Source organism: Bombina bombina, chromosome 10 (genome assembly GCF_027579735.1).
Source record: "Bombina bombina isolate aBomBom1 chromosome 10, aBomBom1.pri, whole genome shotgun sequence".
Taxonomy (NCBI): domain Eukaryota; kingdom Metazoa; phylum Chordata; class Amphibia; order Anura; family Bombinatoridae; genus Bombina; species Bombina bombina.
In genome coordinates, this window is record NC_069508.1 from 86482788 (window position 1) to 86500706 (window position 17919).

General features: G+C 40.4%; 1 protein-coding gene across 3 annotated transcripts in view; it reads left to right on the plus strand.

Moving 5' to 3' along the window:
- SUCO (SUN domain containing ossification factor) overlaps window positions 1–17919 on the plus strand; it is a 484388-nt gene that overhangs the window by 220073 nt on the left and 246396 nt on the right. For all 3 annotated transcript variants that reach the window (XM_053693235.1, XM_053693236.1, XM_053693237.1), the window contains 3 exons: window positions 4159–4226; window positions 4737–4844; window positions 6656–6761. In XM_053693235.1, coding sequence (XP_053549210.1) covers window positions 4159–4226; window positions 4737–4844; window positions 6656–6761 — 282 coding nt within the window. The remainder of the gene's footprint in view (window positions 1–4158; window positions 4227–4736; window positions 4845–6655; window positions 6762–17919) is intronic.

The following is a 17919-nucleotide window of genomic DNA, read 5'->3' on the forward strand; positions in this document are numbered from 1 at the left end:
GGAGGATGTCAGTGTCATTTAATGCAAAACCTTCTAATTTTCTAAGAAGTTGCTTAGTATCTCTAAGGTAGCCAGGCATATTAACCACCACTGGTTGTAAGTGGCCATCTACCCACTCTCCTAATCTCTCTCCCAGGGTGCCTATGGTGGAAATTATGGGTCTACCCGGGGGCTTAGTGGGATGTTTATGTATTTTTGGCAGATGTTTAAATGTCGAGATAACTGGGGATTTTACTAACAGTGAATCAACTGTTTTCTCATCAAATATGCCTAGTTTCCTGCCTTCTTCCAGCAACAGATCTAATTCTTCAATGAACTTAGTTGTTGGGTTAAACGTAAGTGCCCTATATGTCTCTGTGTCACTTAACTGTGACATTGCCTCATTTACATAAGCTGTCCTATCAAGGATAACAATTGAACCGCCTTTGTCAGAATTAGTAATCACTATTTGTTCATTTTTTTTTGATGTTTTTTAGAGCTAGTCTCTCTTTAGCCGACAGATTATCTTTCTTTTTACTTTTGGTAAGTTCTGAATGGTGCAATTTTGTGAGTTCCTGTTCCACTATGGTGTGAAAAATATCTATATTTTCTCCTCGTGACTGTGAGGGATAAAAGTGTTTATTGGCAAATTTTACATCACTTTTTGGTATTACTAGATTTGTTTCACTGTTACGTATGCTATCTCTCTGGAGTGTTACTAGATCTGTTACATCACATAGGTCATTAAAGCTTAAGGATTCAATATCATTAGGGAGAGAATTAATTTGTGTGTTAATGGATGGTGTACTCTCATTTTTGGTATTTGGTAGATGACAAAAATGCTTTTTTAGTGTCACCTTTCTCATAAACTTATTTAAGTCTATTAATGTATCAAAAAGATTAAAGTCACTGGTAGGCGCATAGCCAAGTCCCTTAGATAGAACCTTGTATTGGTCAGCATTTAACTCGATTCTTGATAAGTTAATTATGCTTTGTTCTTCTGGGACTTCCCGTTTTTTGGCCCCTTGGTCGATCTACTTGGGTATCTAGGTGTTGACATTTTCTGATCCTGGGCTTGTTCCTTTCTGGGACCAGTGGACCTGTCTTCTTTGACCATATCTGAGAAAGATCTTCGAGCCACTATCTCTTTGGGTTTCGCACCTAGCTGTGTGCCTTCTGGAACATCACTGTTCATTACTTCATCAGCTCCCATTATATTTGGATTTTCTAGTTGTTCCTGTTCGGCTATGGATGACCATTCTCCAGTATCATTTGTTGAAGTGTCAGTAGCTATACTGCTTTCACTGAATGTTACTTTTCTGCCTTCAGAATTTTTTCTTTTGTTACTTTTCTTTTGCCATTTGTTTTTTCCTTTTTTTCCTTGGTTATCCTTACTGTTGGTATTCCAGGTGTATACTATGTTGAGCTCATAGTCCTTGCAATCTCGTTTGTATTTTTTGATTTTTCTCTCCATTATTTCTTTATCCAATTTTCCTAAAGTTTCATTGAATTGTGCTTCAAATGCTACGAATCTTGAATCTTCTTTCATGCCATCTATTTTTGCCTGTAAATCAGTGAGTTCCACTATGATTGCCTCTCTTTCTATTTTCTTTTTATTTAGCAACTTTCCCATTAATATCAAAGAACAATTGGTTAGGGTTTCGTTCCATTTTTCCATGAAAAGGACATCTTCTTTATCGTTAGCTGGATATTTCTTCATCCTGAGTCCTCTTGGAACTTTCTTTTCCTTTGTATAAAGTTGAAGGAACTCTACCTCCCACCAAAGTCTCAATTCTTTTATGCTTAATTTTTCCTTCTTTGCAAACAAATTGATTAAATCCTCCTGTGTGTTTTCAAGGGTGTCTGTGCTTTTCATTAGAGATTCTAAGTTTGTGCGCCTTTGTGCTATATTTCCATAGGCCATTTTGTCACTTTTGGACCTTAGTTTTCAAAAAACCTTTTCAAAAAAACTTTTAAAGTCTCTTATTTATTTATTTATTTAGTGCGCTTCGGGTCAGAGTCTTACAGGAAAATATTATGTAAAACAGCCAACATTCATACAATAGACTCAAAAACCCCCGATTGCAATAGGTCCCATGAAATGTTGAACGACAGTGTGTACGTTATGTTTCAAAGCAGCATAAATCAACAAGCTTGATTATATTTAATACACATTAGTGGAGCACTAAATGGTATGTTAGTATATTCAATTTTAATAACGTGTGTATTATTAAAGAGCTGGCATCCACTTGTTTAATAGTCACAGGTGTGTATATATTCTTTTCAATGGCGTGTGAGTATTAAGATGTGTATCCTTATGTTCACTTCAAAGATTATGATTATGTTTAGTACCACTATTCACAGTACCCACACCGGCATCAAACAACTGGCTTGGTAATCACAGTATATAATTTCATAGATTCCGGTCCTACTCACCGCAGGAAGGGCTGATATCAGTGTTAGTGGTTGTAGTTCTGATCCGTGTCGATTCCTCTTAGTTATCCTCACACGCTGTACACACCTGCAAGGTAGCTCACTGATAGTCTGCTGTGCAGGCTGTAGTTGCTTTGAAAGATACACTGTTCAAAAGTAGCATACACCCCTCCTCAGCGTTTTCCTTGCGCTGACATAGTGCATAAAAAGTTCCAAAAGAAGTTAGTGGAGGTGAATGCAGGCAGCACAACTTAGTTTAAAAAATAATGAAGTTTATTAAATAATTTAAAAACTGATACAAGCACAGAAACAAATGTTACCCAAACACACAGGGGAATGACTGCCTTCCGACGCGTTTCCTGCTCAGACTGAGCACTTCATCAGGGATGGCAGGTGTCTCCCTTCTCGACTATTTATTGGAGTCTAGAAGTTTAACCCTTAATGTGCTATACTTTGAAAAAAATGTTCAGTGTTTTCTGTATTTGAAACTTAGAGCTAGCTCCCAGTAATGCAATCACTATACATATACCGGAGAACTAAACATGCTTGCCATCTTATAATCGTCTAATGAAAAAACAAGCACTTCCCATTATTAATGTAACATCATTTATCCTTCTAACTGCACCCAAATTGAAAAGTTACAATTGTTTAATGTAAATATTGTATAATCTTATGTATCATTTATGTTAAGAAAAAGTGAGATTTATTGGAGTTGAGGATTTATGACCCTTGTTCAGTAACAACATTTGTTGAAAAGCTAAACTGAACATTTTTTTCAAAGTATAGCACATTAAGGGTTAAACTTCTAGACTCCAATAAATAGTCGAGAAGGGAGACACCTGCCATCCCTGATGAAGTGCTCAGTCTGAGCAGGAAACGCGTCGGAAGGCAGTCATTCCCCTGTGTGTTTGGGTAACATTTGTTTCTGTGCTTGTATCAGTTTTTAAATGATTTAATAAACTTCATTATTTTTTAAACTAAGTTGTGCTGCCTGCATTCACCTCCACTAACTTCTTTTGGAACTTTTTATGCTTCTAAATAACTCTAATCTATTTTCAGCATTTTCAGTGTTATGTGTGTTCTGTCATTTTGACACTTTTGTATTCTTCTGCTTGGTAAATCTCCTTTGGTTAATGCTTCTAGAATGTGCCAAAACAAGAGAAATGAAACATACTTGTCAATGTCATGTTCACACTTTTTGGCTCTTGTACTCCTGCACAGCATAGATACAGAAGCACACTCTGCATACAATCTATGGAGTGGGTGCTACGGCATCTGATTGGCCGTACCGCCCAACTGTAGAAATAATCTACTGAGAGCCATCTACTGGATGGTGGTGATATGCACCAGGATGCAGAAATATACTCTCTTAACCTTTTAATGCCGTTGTATTCCGTCACAACGGCACTGGGCTTTAAAGCCGCTATGACGGAATACAACGTCATCGCAAACGGCTGTCCTGAAGCCTACTAGGCTTGCAGGATTTGATTGCGGTCTTATTGACGCCCCCCAGACCCAATCCCATAATTGAAATCTCGCAATCTTTTTGCACGATCGCGTGATTTCAGGTTGCAGCAAATATATAGTAATAAATATTAGTGGCAAAAATGTGGGCCATTCAGTTAGTATAGCAAAGTGTATTAATTGATTGTTATGACTGTTTTCAACTTTAACATTATCAACAACCATTTTTCTTTCAATTTATCTTCTTCTTTAAAATGTTTTTGTTTTGTTTTTTAATTTCAGAGCACGTCCGCTATATTAATAGAAAATATGGACCTTTACATGTTAAATCCTTGTAGCACTAAAATATGGTAAGTTTTTTATATTTTTTTTATTTTAAAATATGTTTTGTAATTAAAAGCTACAGATAACTGCAGCTGTGAAAATTAATTTTGTATTGGCCAGCTGGTTAAATGTAAACCTTCTAATTTTGATTCAAAATAATTTAAAGAAACAGAAATGCTTAAAAAAGAAAAAGCTTTAATGTATTAGTGCATTTTTGTTTTTGCACTTTTGGCTGCATATAACTATGTGTTTAACCCTTGCAAAGGATTTTAACACATAGTTAAAGTCCGCTCCAGAGCAGAAATGCACAGATCTGAACAGATCTGGTGAGCCAGTAACAAGAGGCATATGTGTGTAGCCACCAATAATCAGCTGCTCCTGAGCCTACCTAGGTGTGTTTTTCAGCAAAGAATGTCAAAAGAAGTCAGTTGAAAAGTCACCTAAAATTTCATGTTCTTTCTAAACTATGAAAGTTTATTTTTGACTTTCACGTCCCTTTAATTGTATATTTTGGGAATAACTAAGCTTTTTTTCAGGTTTGTGATTGAATTGTGTGAACCTATCCAAGTGAAACAACTTGATATTGCAAATTATGAACTCTTCTCATCAACTCCCAGGGATTTCTTGGTTTCAATTAGTGATCGGTAAGGCTGCTGAATCTAACTGATTTTGAAGGCTGAATAATATATTTACTTTGTCTTCACTAAGTATTGCTTCAAATCATAAACTTAATGGGACGTTCCTCGTAATACAATCTGCACAGTCCAGTATAAAGTGTCAACTCAAAGGAGCACTAAATAAAATAGAATTGCATAATCTACAAATGCATAATAAAGACAACACAAAAGCACTTAGTCTGGATTTCAAATGAGTAGTAGATTTCTTTCTGACAAATTTCAAAGTAATTGTTGTTTTCCATCGTCCTGAGAATTGTTGCACATACTCAGTAGGAGCTGATGCCTCAATTATTATTATTAGGTATTTGTAGAGCGCCAGCAGGTTCCACAGCGCTATGAACATGGGTGGTATATAAAAAACAATTACAGGGATCAAATGGGTAGAGGGTTCTGCCGAGAGTTGCACTTTTGTTGTCGACTCTTATGAAGGTGGACTACAAACAGCTGGGCTCATAGGCTTACATGCTATGGGGTTTAAGGGGATAGCAGTAGAGATAGGAAGGTTAGTGTAGGTTGTATGCGTCCCTGAATAGTAGAGTCTTCAGGAAGCACTTGAAGCTTTTAAAACTAGGGGAGAATCTTGTGGAGCGAGGCAGAGAGTTCCATAAGATGGGAGCCAGTCTGGAGAAATCTTGTAAACGGGAATGTGAGGCGGTAACAAGTCGGGAGGGAGAGTATCTGGAGACAAGGTCTGAGATGGGGGGGGGGGGGGCAAGCAATGCAATTTGTGTGTCAGAGTAAGACTTTTGTGTTTAATCCTGGAGGCAAGAGGAAGCCAGTGAAGGGATTGGCAGATAGGTGCGGCAGATGAAGAGCGACGTGTAAGGAAAATGAAATGAGCCTGGCAGAGGCATTCATTATAGATTGTAAAGGAGCTAGGCGGCAGCTAGGGAGACCAGAGAGGATGGAATTGCAGTAGTCGAGGTGGGAAAGGATGAGAGAGTGGATTAAAATCTTAGTTGTGTCTTGCGTAAGGAAATGTCTGATTTTAGCTATGTTTTTAAGGTGAAAGCGGCAGGCTTTAGCCAAGGACTGAATGTGAGGAGTGAAAGAAAGATCTGTGTCAAATGTGACCCCAAGACATCAGGCATGTGAGGTTGGGGTAATGATGGAGTTATCAACAGTTACAGAGACATGGGGGGGGGGGGGGAGATTTTGGAAGAAGGGTGGAAAATAAGGAGATAGTTCTGGTGCAGAGAGGTAGATTTGGGTATTGTCTACATATAAATTATAGTGAAACCCGGGGGACTTTATTAAAGAACCTAATGAGGACATGTAGATTGAGAAGGGGACCGACAACAGAGCCTTGCGGTACCCCATCATAAAAAGATTTTAATATAAAAAGATTTTGCACATTTTGATAAAGTGAGCTTGGAAAGTTGTTTAAAATTGTGTGCTGTAGCTGAATTATAAAGTTTTATTTTAACTTTTAGTGTCCATTTTAGAAGTAGAGGAATCCCTCATGAAATTGAGATAAAGTGAAGTAGAAATATAAACCACAAAAACAACAAACAATGAGTAATGTTTTAGGATGAAATATTAGGGGAAGCTGTATACCTTCATTTTAACACAATAATGTATCGAGCACAAAGTACTCAGTGTTAAGAGTGTAGTTACATGAGTACATAGGAAATTAGGTTTAAAGCTAATTTATAATTGCTTATGTATTTTTATCTTTTTTTATAATTTTATTTTATTCAGCCTGAGAATGAAGAAATTATTTTCAGCATGTGTTTGATATTATTTTTTAGGTTTAGCATCTGGTATTATTTTTTCAGATATCCCACAAATAAATGGGTAAAGCTTGGTACTTTTCATGCAAGAGATGAAAGAACAGTTCAGAGTTTTCCATTGGATGAACAGATGTACGCAAAATATGTCAAGGTAATAAAGTGCTCATATTAACTCTCTGGGTGCCAATGTAGAGGTAGAGTACTTCTGGCATGCAACAATTGCTATCATAACATTGCCCATAATGATTATACACAATACAAAAGGAAACGCTACTTGTTGTTGTTTTTTTTTTTATGGTTGTCCATTAATTCTTGATCACTATTCTTCCACGATCATTGAGTCCGATGTATTCTCACCTTTTTAAGTGTATGATGTTAATTAATAAAAAATATTTTACTATTTTATGGTGGGATTTAGAACACATTTAATTCAAATGTATTGTCCTGTACTGCATCAGTTACATTTTGTTAGATTTATCACCGCATTTTAACATGCAATACAAACATAAACTTTCACACTAATTGTAGATGTTATGCATTTTATCCCTTTGAAATCTGTGGCCCAGTTTAGATTGCCGTTTCCATTTTTCTCTCTCCTTGGAGACTACAAAGCTAAAACTTTTCCGGCATGTGCTTAGCAAATTCCCTTATAGTATATAGTCATTCCTCTTAAAGTGACAGTAAGCATCATGAGATTATGTGAAATGTTTAGCTATGCACAACAAAACATCTTTGCTATATATTCTTATTTATTTTGCCCACTTTTCATGTAATTTAGCTCTGACAATTGAATTGAAATGCACCCTGCTGATTTCTCAAGGCTTACTTTGCTCTATATCTGTCCTTAATTGTCTTTATCAGGTAACCACTGCAAAACAATTTACTTTATATTAACTAAAGTTAGAGGGTAGTAGATTCAGGAGAAATTTGAGGAAGCGTTTTTTTACAGAAAGGGTGGTGGATTCATGGAATAAACTTCCATTTGAGGTGGTAAACACAAAGACTGTAAAGGAATTTAAAAATGCCTGGGACATGCATAAGGCTATCCTAAGGAAAAAGTAACATGTAACATGGGTAGACTTGATGGGCCTTTTTGGTTCTTATCTACCGTCAAATTCTTTGTTTCTATGTTTCTAACTTTTTGACCGGCAGATGGAGTTTGGCTATTGAAAAATAATTGTAGTAAAAAGGATGTTTGTTTTAAAAACGACTTGGGTGATATAATATTCTATAGCAGCACAACAAAATCTTGTCATTACAAGGTGTATACTATCCCCAATATTTGTATGCACTGTAATCTCATGATCAGTCAGCTGTTCTTTATTAGCAACTCAGAATAGCTTTGCTCTTAGTTTTCAGCAAAGCATTCATAGCTCTATGGCATTTTCAGTCATTTGTTTTAGCTTTAAATACAAAGAGTAGAATAAAGTTAGACTCTTATTCTCTCTATATATGCTAATAATTTAATCCATGTTTAAATTTGTCTCTCATAGTTTATTTACTGACAAATTTCAGTTCAATTTCTACTTTTTTAAAGTAGTGTTTGTAGCCTTTTACCCTCCCTTTTCCTAAAGTTTTCTTTTTCTTTTACAAGATATGACGAGTCCATGGATTTCATCCTTACTTATGGGATATCGCCTCCTGGTCAACAGGAGGAGGCAAAGAGCACCACAGCAGAGCTGTATATATAGCTCCTCCCTTCCCTCCCCCCAGTCATTTTCTTTGCCTGTGTTAGACTAGGAAGAGGTAAAGTGAGGTGTTTCTTCAATCAAGAGTTTTTTATTTTTAAATGGTGCCAGTGAGTACTATTTTCTTACAGGGTGTAGCCAGGACCTGATCAACCTCTTGTTAGCAGAGCTACAGGTGGCTTTAAGGCATTGGAATGCTGCCCTTTTCAAAATGGTCTTAGACATGCTAACTAAGGCCCTGTATGTCTCCACAGATCGACAAGAAGAGCATGAAGACTTCTTTGTAGCTGTGGGACGTTTCATGATGTCGATCAGCAACAAGGTATGTGCAGCTTGTTTGTTTCCCTGAGACAGAATTAACTCAGGAGTCGCTGCTACCTTCTATCTACAAGCCCCTTATTTTCCCCAGGACCTCCATTGACGGGTTGAGGAGGAGGTGGGGGGGGGGTGGATAGTTTGGATCGCTCAGGGCACATTTATGGCAATATGTGGGAGCGCTTATAGATAGAGCTTGTCTCCGGTGTTTGTGTGAACTCAGTGTTTCTCCAACATAGGTGTGTCCGGTCCACGGCGTCATCCTTACTTGTGGGATATTCTCCTCCCCAACAGGAAATGGCAAAGAGCCCAGCAAAGCTGGTCACATGATCCCTCCTAGGCTCCGCCTACCCCAGTCATTCTCTTTGCCGTTGTACAGGCAACATCTCCACGGAGATGGCTTAGAGTTTTTTAGTGTTTAACTGTAGTTTTTCATTATTCAATCAAGAGTTTGTTATTTTCAAATAGTGCTGGTACGTACTATTTACTCAGAAACAGAAAAGAGATGAAGAATTCTGTTTGTATGAGGAAAATGATTTTAGCAACCGTAACTAAAATCCATGGCTGTTCCACACAGGACTGTTGAGAGCAATTAACTTCAGTTGGGGGAACAGTTTGCAGTCCCTTGCTGCTTGAGGTATGACACATTCTAACAAGACGATGTAATGCTGGAAGCTGTCATTTTCCCCATGGGATCCGGTAAGCCATGTTTATTACGATTGTAAATAAGGGCTTCACAAGGGCTTATTTAAACTGTAGACTTTTTCTGGGCTAAATCGATTGATTATTAACACATATTTAGCCTTGAGGAATCATTTTATCTGGGTATTTTGATATAATAATATCGGCAGGCACTGTTTTAGACACCTTATTCTTTAGGGGCTTTCCCAAAGCATAGGCAGAGTCTCATTTTCGCGCCGGTGTTGCGCACTTGTTTTTGAGAGGCATGGCATGCAGTCGCATGTGAGAGGAGCTCTGATACTTATAAAAGACTTCTGAAGGCGTCATTTGGTATCGTATTCCCCTTTGGGTTTGGTTGGGTCTCAGCAAAGCAGATACCAGGGACTGTAAAGGGGTTTAAAGCTTAAAACGGCTCCGGTTCCGTTATTTTAAGGGTTAAAGCTTCCAAAATTGGTGTGCAATATTTTCAAGGCTTTAAGACGCTGTGGTGAAAATTTGGTGAATTTTGAACAATTCCTTCATGTTTTTTCGCAATTGCAGTAATAAAGTGTGTTCAGTTTAAAATTTAAAGTGACAGTAACGGTTTTATTTTAAAACGTTTTTTGTACTTTCTGATCAAGTTTATGCCTGTTTAACATGTCTGAACTTCCAGATAGACTGTGTTCTGAATGTGGGGAAGCCAGAATTCCTATTCATTTAAATAAATGTGATTTATGTGATAATGACAATGATGCCCAAGATGATTCCTCAAGTGAGGGGAGTAAGCATGGTACTGCATCATTCCCTCCTTCGTCTACACGAGTCTTGCCCACTCAGGAGGCCCCTAGTACATCTAGCGCGCCAATACTCCTTACTATGCAACAATTAACGGCTGTAATGGATAATTCTGTCAAAAACATTTTAGCCAAAATGAACCCTTGTCAGCGTAAGCGTGGCTGCTCTGTTTTAGTTACTGAAGAGCATGACGACGCTGATATTAATATCTCTGAAGGGCCCCTAACCCAATCTGAGGGGGCCAGGGAGGTTTTGTCTGAGGGAGAAATTACTGATTTAGGGAACATTTCTCAGCAGGCTGAATCTGATGTGATTACATTTAAATTTAAATTGGAACATCTCCGCATTTTGCTTAAGGAGGTATTATCCACTCTGGATGATTGTGAAAATTTAGTCATCCCAGAGAAACTATGTAAAATGGACAAGTTCCTAGAGGTGCCGGGGCTCCCAGAAGCTTTTCCTATACCCAAGCGGGTGGCGGACATTGTTAATAAAGAATGGGAAAGGCCCGGTATTCCTTTCGTCCCTCCCCCCATATTTAAAAAATTGTTTCCTATGGTCGACCCCAGAAAGGACTTATGGCAGTCAGTCCCCAAGGTCGAGGGAGCGGTTTCTACTTTAAACAAACGCACCACTATTCCCATAGAGGATAGTTGTGCTTTCAAAGATCCTATGGATAAAAAATTAGAAGGTTTGCTTAAAAAGATGTTTGTTCAGCAGGGTTACCTTCTACAACCCATTTCATGCATTGTCCCTGTCACTACTGCCGCATATTTCTGGTTTGATGAACTGCTTAAGGTGCTCGATAGTGACTCTCCTCCTTATGAGGAGATTATGGACAGAATCAATGCTCTCAAATTGGCTAATTCTTTCACTCTAGACGCCTCTTTGCAATTGGCTAAGTTAGCGGCTAAGAACTCTGGGTTTGCTATTGTGGCGCGCAGAGCGCTTTGGTTGAAATCTTGGTCGGCTGATGCGTCTTCCAAGAACAAGCTACTAAACATTCCTTTCAAGGGGAAAACGTTGTTTGGTCCTGACTTGAAAGAGATTATCTCTGATATCACTGGGGGTAAGGGCCACGCCCTTCCTCAGGATCGGCCTTTCAAGGCAAAAAATAGACCTAATTTTCGTCCCTTTCGTAAAAACGGACCAGCCCAAGGTGCTACGTCCTCTAAGCAAGAGGGTAATACTTCTCAGGCCAAGCCAGCTTGGAGACCAATGCAAGGCTGGAACAAGGGAAAGCAGGCCAAGAAACCTGCCACTGCTACCAAGACAGCATGAAATATTGGCCCCCGATCCGGGACCGGATCTGGTGGGGGGCAGACTCTCTCTCTTCGCTCAGGCTTGGGCAAGAGATGTTCTGGATCCTTGGGCGCTAGAAATAGTCTCCCAGGGTTATCTTCTGGAATTCAAGGGACTTCCCCCAAGGGGGAGGTTCCACAGGTCGCAGTTGTCTTCAGACCACATAAAAAGACAGGCGTTCTTACATTGTGTAGAAGACCTGTTAAAAATGGGAGTGATTCATCCTGTTCCATTAAGAGAACAAGGGATGGGGTTCTACTCCAATCTGTTCATAGTTCCCAAAAAAGAGGGAACGTTCAGACCAATCCTAGATCTCAAGATCTTAAACAAATTTCTCAAGGTCCCATCGTTCAAGATGGAAACCATTCGAACTATCCTTCCTTCCATCCAGGAAGGTCAATTCATGACCACGGTGGATTTAAAGGATGCGTATCTACATATTCCTATCCACAAGGAACATCATCGGTTCCTAAGGTTTGCATTCCTGGACAAACATTACCAGTTCGTGGCGCTTCCTTTCGGATTAGCCACTGCTCCAAGGATTTTCACAAAGGTACTAGGGTCCCTTCTAGCGGTGCTAAGACCAAGGGGCATTGCAGTAGTACCTTACCTGGACGACATTCTGATTCAAGCGTCGTCCCTTCCTCAAGCAAAGGCTCACACGGACATTGTCCTGGCCTTTCTCAGATCTCACGGCTGGAAAGTGAACGTGGAAAAGAGTTCTCTATCCCCGTCAACAAGGGTTCCCTTCTTGGGAACAATTATAGACTCCTTAGAAATGAGGATCTTTCTAACAGAGGCCAGAAAAACAAAGCTTCTGGACTCTTGTCGGATACTTCATTCCGTTCCTCTTCCTTCCATAGCTCAGTGCATGGAAGTGATCGGGTTGATGGTGGCGGCGATGGACATAGTTCCTTTTGCGCGCATTCATCTAAGACCATTACAACTGTGCATGCTCAGTCAGTGGAATGGGGACTATACAGACTTGTCTCCGAAGATACAAGTAAATCAGAGGACCAGAGACTCACTCCGTTGGTGGCTGTCCCTGGACAATCTGTCTCAAGGGATGATGTTCCACAGACCAGAGTGGGTCATTGTCACGACCGACGCCAGTCTGATAGGCTGGGGCGCGGTCTGGGGATCCCTGAAAGCTCAGGGTCTTTGGTCTCGGGAAGAATCTCTTCTACCGATAAATATTCTGGAACTGAGAGCGATATTCAATGCTCTCCAGGCCTGGCCCCAGCTTGCGAGGACCAGGTTCATACGGTTTCAATCAGACAACATGACGACTGTTGCGTACATCAACCATCAGGGGGGAACAAGGAGTTCCCTAGCGATGGAAGAAGTAACCAAAATTATTCTTTGGGCGGAGTCTCACTCCTGCCACCTGTCTGCTATCCACATCCCAGGAGTGGAAAATTGGGAAGCGGATTTTCTGAGTCGGCAGACATTGCATCCGGGGGAGTGGGAACTCCATCCGGAAATCTTTGCCCAAGTCACTCACCTGTGGGGCATTCCAGACATGGATCTGATGGCCTCTCGTCAGAACTTCAAAGTTCCTTGCTACGGGGCCAGATCCAGGGATCCCAAGGCGGCTCTAGTGGATGCACTAGTAGCACCTTGGACTTTCAAACTAGCTTATGTGTTCCCGCCATTTCCTCTCATCCCCAGGCTGATAGCCAGGATAAAGCAGGAGAGGGCGTCGGTGATCTTGATAGCTCCTGCGTGGCCACGCAGGACTTGGTATGCAGATCTGGTGAATATGTCATCGGCTCCACCTTGGAAGCTACCTTTGAGACGAGACCTTCTTGTTCAGGGTCCGTTCGAACATCCGAATCTGGTTTCACTCCAGCTGACTGCTTGGAGATTGAACGCTTGATTTTATCGAAGCGAGGATTCTCAGATTCTGTTATCGATACTCTTGTTCAGGCCAGAAAGCCTGTGACTAGAAAGATTTACCACAAAATTTGGAAAAAATATATCTGTTGGTGTGAATCTAAAGGATTCCCTTGGGACAAGGTTAAGATTCCTAGGATTCTATCCTTCCTTCAAGAAGGATTGGAAAAAGGATTATCTGCAAGTTCCCTGAAGGGACAGATTTCTGCCTTGTCGGTATTACTTCACAAAAAGCTGGCAGCTGTGCCAGATGTTCAAGCCTTTGTTCAGGCTCTGGTTAGAATCAAGCCTGTTTACAAACCTTTGACTCCTCCTTGGAGTCTCAATTTAGTTCTTTCAGTTCTTCAGGGGGTTCCGTTTGAACCCTTACATTCCGTTGATATTAAGTTATTATCTTGGAAAGTTTTGTTTTTAGTTGCGATTTCTTCTGCTAGAAGAGTCTCAGAATTATCTGCTCTGCAGTGTTCTCCTCCTTATCTGGTGTTCCATGCAGATAAGGTGGTTTTACGTACTAAACCTGGTTTTCTTCCGAAAGTTGTTTCTAACAAAAACATTAACCAGGAGATTATCGTACCTTCTCTGTGTCCAAAACCAGTTTCAAAGAAGGAACGTTTGTTGCACAATTTGGATGTTGTTCGCGCTCTAAAATTCTATTTAGATGCTACAAAGGATTTTAGACAAACATCTTCCTTGTTTGTTGTTTATTCAGGTAAAAGGAGAGGTCAAAAAGCAACTTCTACCTCTCTCTCTTTTTGGATTAAAAGCATCATCAGATTGGCTTACGAGACTGCCGGACGGCAGCCTCCCGAAAGAATCACAGCTCATTCCACTAGGGCTGTGGCTTCCACATGGGCCTTCAAGAACGAGGCTTCTGTTGATCAGATATGTAGGGCAGCGACTTGGTCTTCACTGCACACTTTTACCAAATTTTACAAGTTTGATACTTTTGCTTCTTCTGAGGCTATTTTTGGGAGAAAGGTTTTGCAAGCCGTGGTGCCTTCCATTTAGGTGACCTGATTTGCTCCCTCCCTTCATCCGTGTCCTAAAGCTTTGGTATTGGTTCCCACAAGTAAGGATGACGCCGTGGACCGGACACACCTATGTTGGAGAAAACAGAATTTATGTTTACCTGATAAATTTCTTTCTCCAACGGTGTGTCCGGTCCACGGCCCGCCCTGGTTTTTTTAATCAGGTCTGATATTTTATTTTCTTTAACTACAGTCACCACGGTACCATATGGTTTCTCCTATGCAAATATTCCTCCTTAACGTCGGTCGAATGACTGGGGTAGGCGGAGCCTAGGAGGGATCATGTGACCAGCTTTGCTGGGCTCTTTGCCATTTCCTGTTGGGGAGGAGAATATCCCACAAGTAAGGATGACGCCGTGGACCGGACACACCGTTGGAGAAAGAAATTTATCAGGTAAACATAAATTCTGTTTTTTACTGTATGCGCTTGGTCCACATGGACGTTTCACTGTGATGCAGCGACATACCTCTGTTTGTTATATGGGCTTTATTCAAACACATGGGGCATGTTCTCCCGGCGGTTATTTATCAATACCAGCCGACCGGGAGTTTGGGATATTATGCATAGTGCACGGCATTAAGCAAACACATGGGGCATGTTCTCCCGGCGGTTATCTATCAATACCAGCCGACCGGGAGTTTGGTATATTATGCATACTGCACGGCATTAAGCAAACACATGGGGCATGTTCTCCTGGCGGTTATCTATCAATACCAGCCGACCGGGAGTTTGTTATAATTTTTCTACGGCACGTTTGTTTGTACTTTGCTCAACCATGTGGGGCATTTTCTCCCGGTGGTTATATCACAGTATGAGCCGCCCAGGTGCTTCCTATCTGTGCTCACATCGTTCTCTTAAAAGAAAAAACGAGCGTAATTGGCACTTGATCTTTTGCTTACAAAGATGGAGGGCATGTTCGTAGTATTTTACAATACTTGGTAAACGCCCACGATGGGCGGTCCTTAAGATGGCGCTGTTCGTAGCGTACCGTTTTTCCTCCCCTTCACGGGGGGGGTTGTGAATTGATAAAAAAAGCAGTAAAGCGCACAAAAGATTGCAGATTTTGCATTTTGTAAGCAACCAGTTGTTTCTCCTTACAGCTAGAGTCTTTTAAATATCGTTATAAGACTCGGAAATGTCCGTAGTTGCTCTGACTCTTGTGTATTGATTTTTTGCTAGAAAATAAACTTTCAGTTTAACTTTTTTTTTTTAAATATAATTTTTATTGAAAGTTTCAAATTTACAACATTAATCCATGCATCAAGCAATTATACAAGGTGTTTGAACAGTTGACAATTGTAAAGTAAAGTTCCTGGCAGATAACAAATAAAACTCCTTTTTCAGACGGGTGGTGATGTAATCTCTTCCAATGTAAGAAAAGGATTAAACAAATATACCTAAAGTACAATAGTATCTGCCTGGTTTTGTTTAACAGACAAAGCATATAAAATCAACAATTTTACAAAATTATTGCATGGGATTTTTAAATAAAGAGGGATCAGGCGTGGGCCGGGGCACCTCATTGTACATTTCCCCTTACCCCGAGGAGACCCCTCAAATGTGATTGAAAAGTAAAAGATATAGAAGTGGAGAAGAGAAAGAAAGAAGAGAAGAAAAGAACAAAAAAAAGGGGGAGGGGAGGGTGGGAGGCAGAGGGAAAACGGAGGGATGGGAGGGAAAGGGGGAGGGTGAGTACTGGGCGGTTGGGTGTGATGGATAGTGCACATGTGTCTGATTACCAAATTAGTATACCCGCTCTAATGTGTTTTGTTTGCAAACTGAGCTCTACAACAGGAGACGTGGTAGGGGAGGGGTGTCGCTATGAGAGTCTTGGTTTGCTGTCGTGTCCCTAGTCAGGGGTGGTGTATTGGGGGTACCCATAGATCTGTGTTGTCCCCACATTTCCAACATGAGGTAATGCAAGTCCAGTTTATCGGTTTTCATAAAGTGGTATCTCTCCAACAAGAGGAGATCCTCCACTTGAGTGTGCCAGTCAATCATTGCTGGAGAAGTCAATGACCTCCAGCGCATAGGGATAAGTTTCTTAGCTCCATTGATCATTATGAACAGAAGAGATCTTGTAGCTTTATTTTGAATCTTTGGGGTATGTAAAAGTAACAGTATACCCATCTTTGGGGCTAATTCCATACCTATTATCTTTGATACTGCTGCAAATATGTTCTCCCAGTAATTGACTATAACCGGACAAGTCCACCAAATGTGGTACATTGTTCCCTCCTGTCCACACCCTCTCCAGCACAAATTTGTGATAAGTGGGTTAGATCTATGTAACCTAGCAGGGGTAAGATACCACCTGCTAAGGAGTTTAAAATGCATTTCCTGAATAGCAGCAGACGATGATGCCTTGGCTGCCATCCGAAAGGCCCTCTTCCACTCGGAAGTGGGAGTATCGGTATCCATCTCCCTATCCCATGCCCTAGTATAGGCTGGAAGTGTTTCCTTGTCAGTCACCAGTAACAGTCTGTAAAGAAGTGATATAATGTGTCTTGGAGGGGTTTGTTGCACACATAAGAGCTCAAAAGGGGTCAGTTCTCTATTCATTTCACTTTTGCGTTTGTGAGTGGTGATAAATTGTTTGATTTGTGAGCGAGAAAACCATGATGAAAAAAGAACCGCATCCCACCGTTGAAGGGATGTTAATGGTGCGATATCACCCTCTTCCATTGCATAGTGAAGAACCCCGTCTCTCAAGTCTTTCAGTTTAACTTTTAAAGAGACAGTGGCACACTATTAAAGATATTAAGAGTCAGTACTGATTTTGGGGGTTATTGTTATTTGAAATTCATCTGGGTATTTCACAATAAGTGCACTCATAAAATGAAGGGTTTTTTTTCTGGCCCACATGCTGTTCCTTGCACTTTTCATATGGAATTGTGGGCATAGGACATGGTTGCTTTAATGTACATAGCAACGTCTATCACCAACAAGGTTTACATGCTAATTGGAAGTGACAGTAACTTTTTTATGGGGTCAACCTTCTTAAGAGAATTGAGGCTGTTTGTTTTTTAATTCATCTTTTGTGTCTTAGGATGGTACATAAACACAGAGAAATAAGTTACTTTGAGATTTAAAGAGACAGTAACATTTAGTTCTGTGTACATTGTAATATATGACTTTCAGCTGTTTGTTTGTTAGTTCATCTTTGTCTCTGGAGGATACAACAAACACACTTAAGAATGAAGGACTACGAATTTTTTCCTATCCTTTTGATATTCTGTGTTCATCAAGGGTTCATGAAGGGTTGCTATTGCGCCCGGCAGATTGTGTTGTTACAGTTCCAGTGCAGCTGTTTTGATTTGATGCTCTGGAAGAGTCTTTTAAGTCTGAATCTTAGTGATCATAAGGCTTTTTAGATCAGCTAATTCATTTCTTTCTGACGCTTCTGTGCAGGTTAACAAACTGGCGGCTAGGTGTAGGGGTTCTCCATCTTAGCACGCAGAGCCTTTTTGGGTTGAGATCTTGGTCTGCGGAGGTTCTTCCAAGACTAAGCTTTGGCTTTTCCTTACAAGGGGTAGGCCTTATTTGAACCTGACTTGAAGAAAATTATTTCTAATTTCATGGAGGACAAGGGTCATCTCCCTCCTTCAGGACAAGAGATCAACT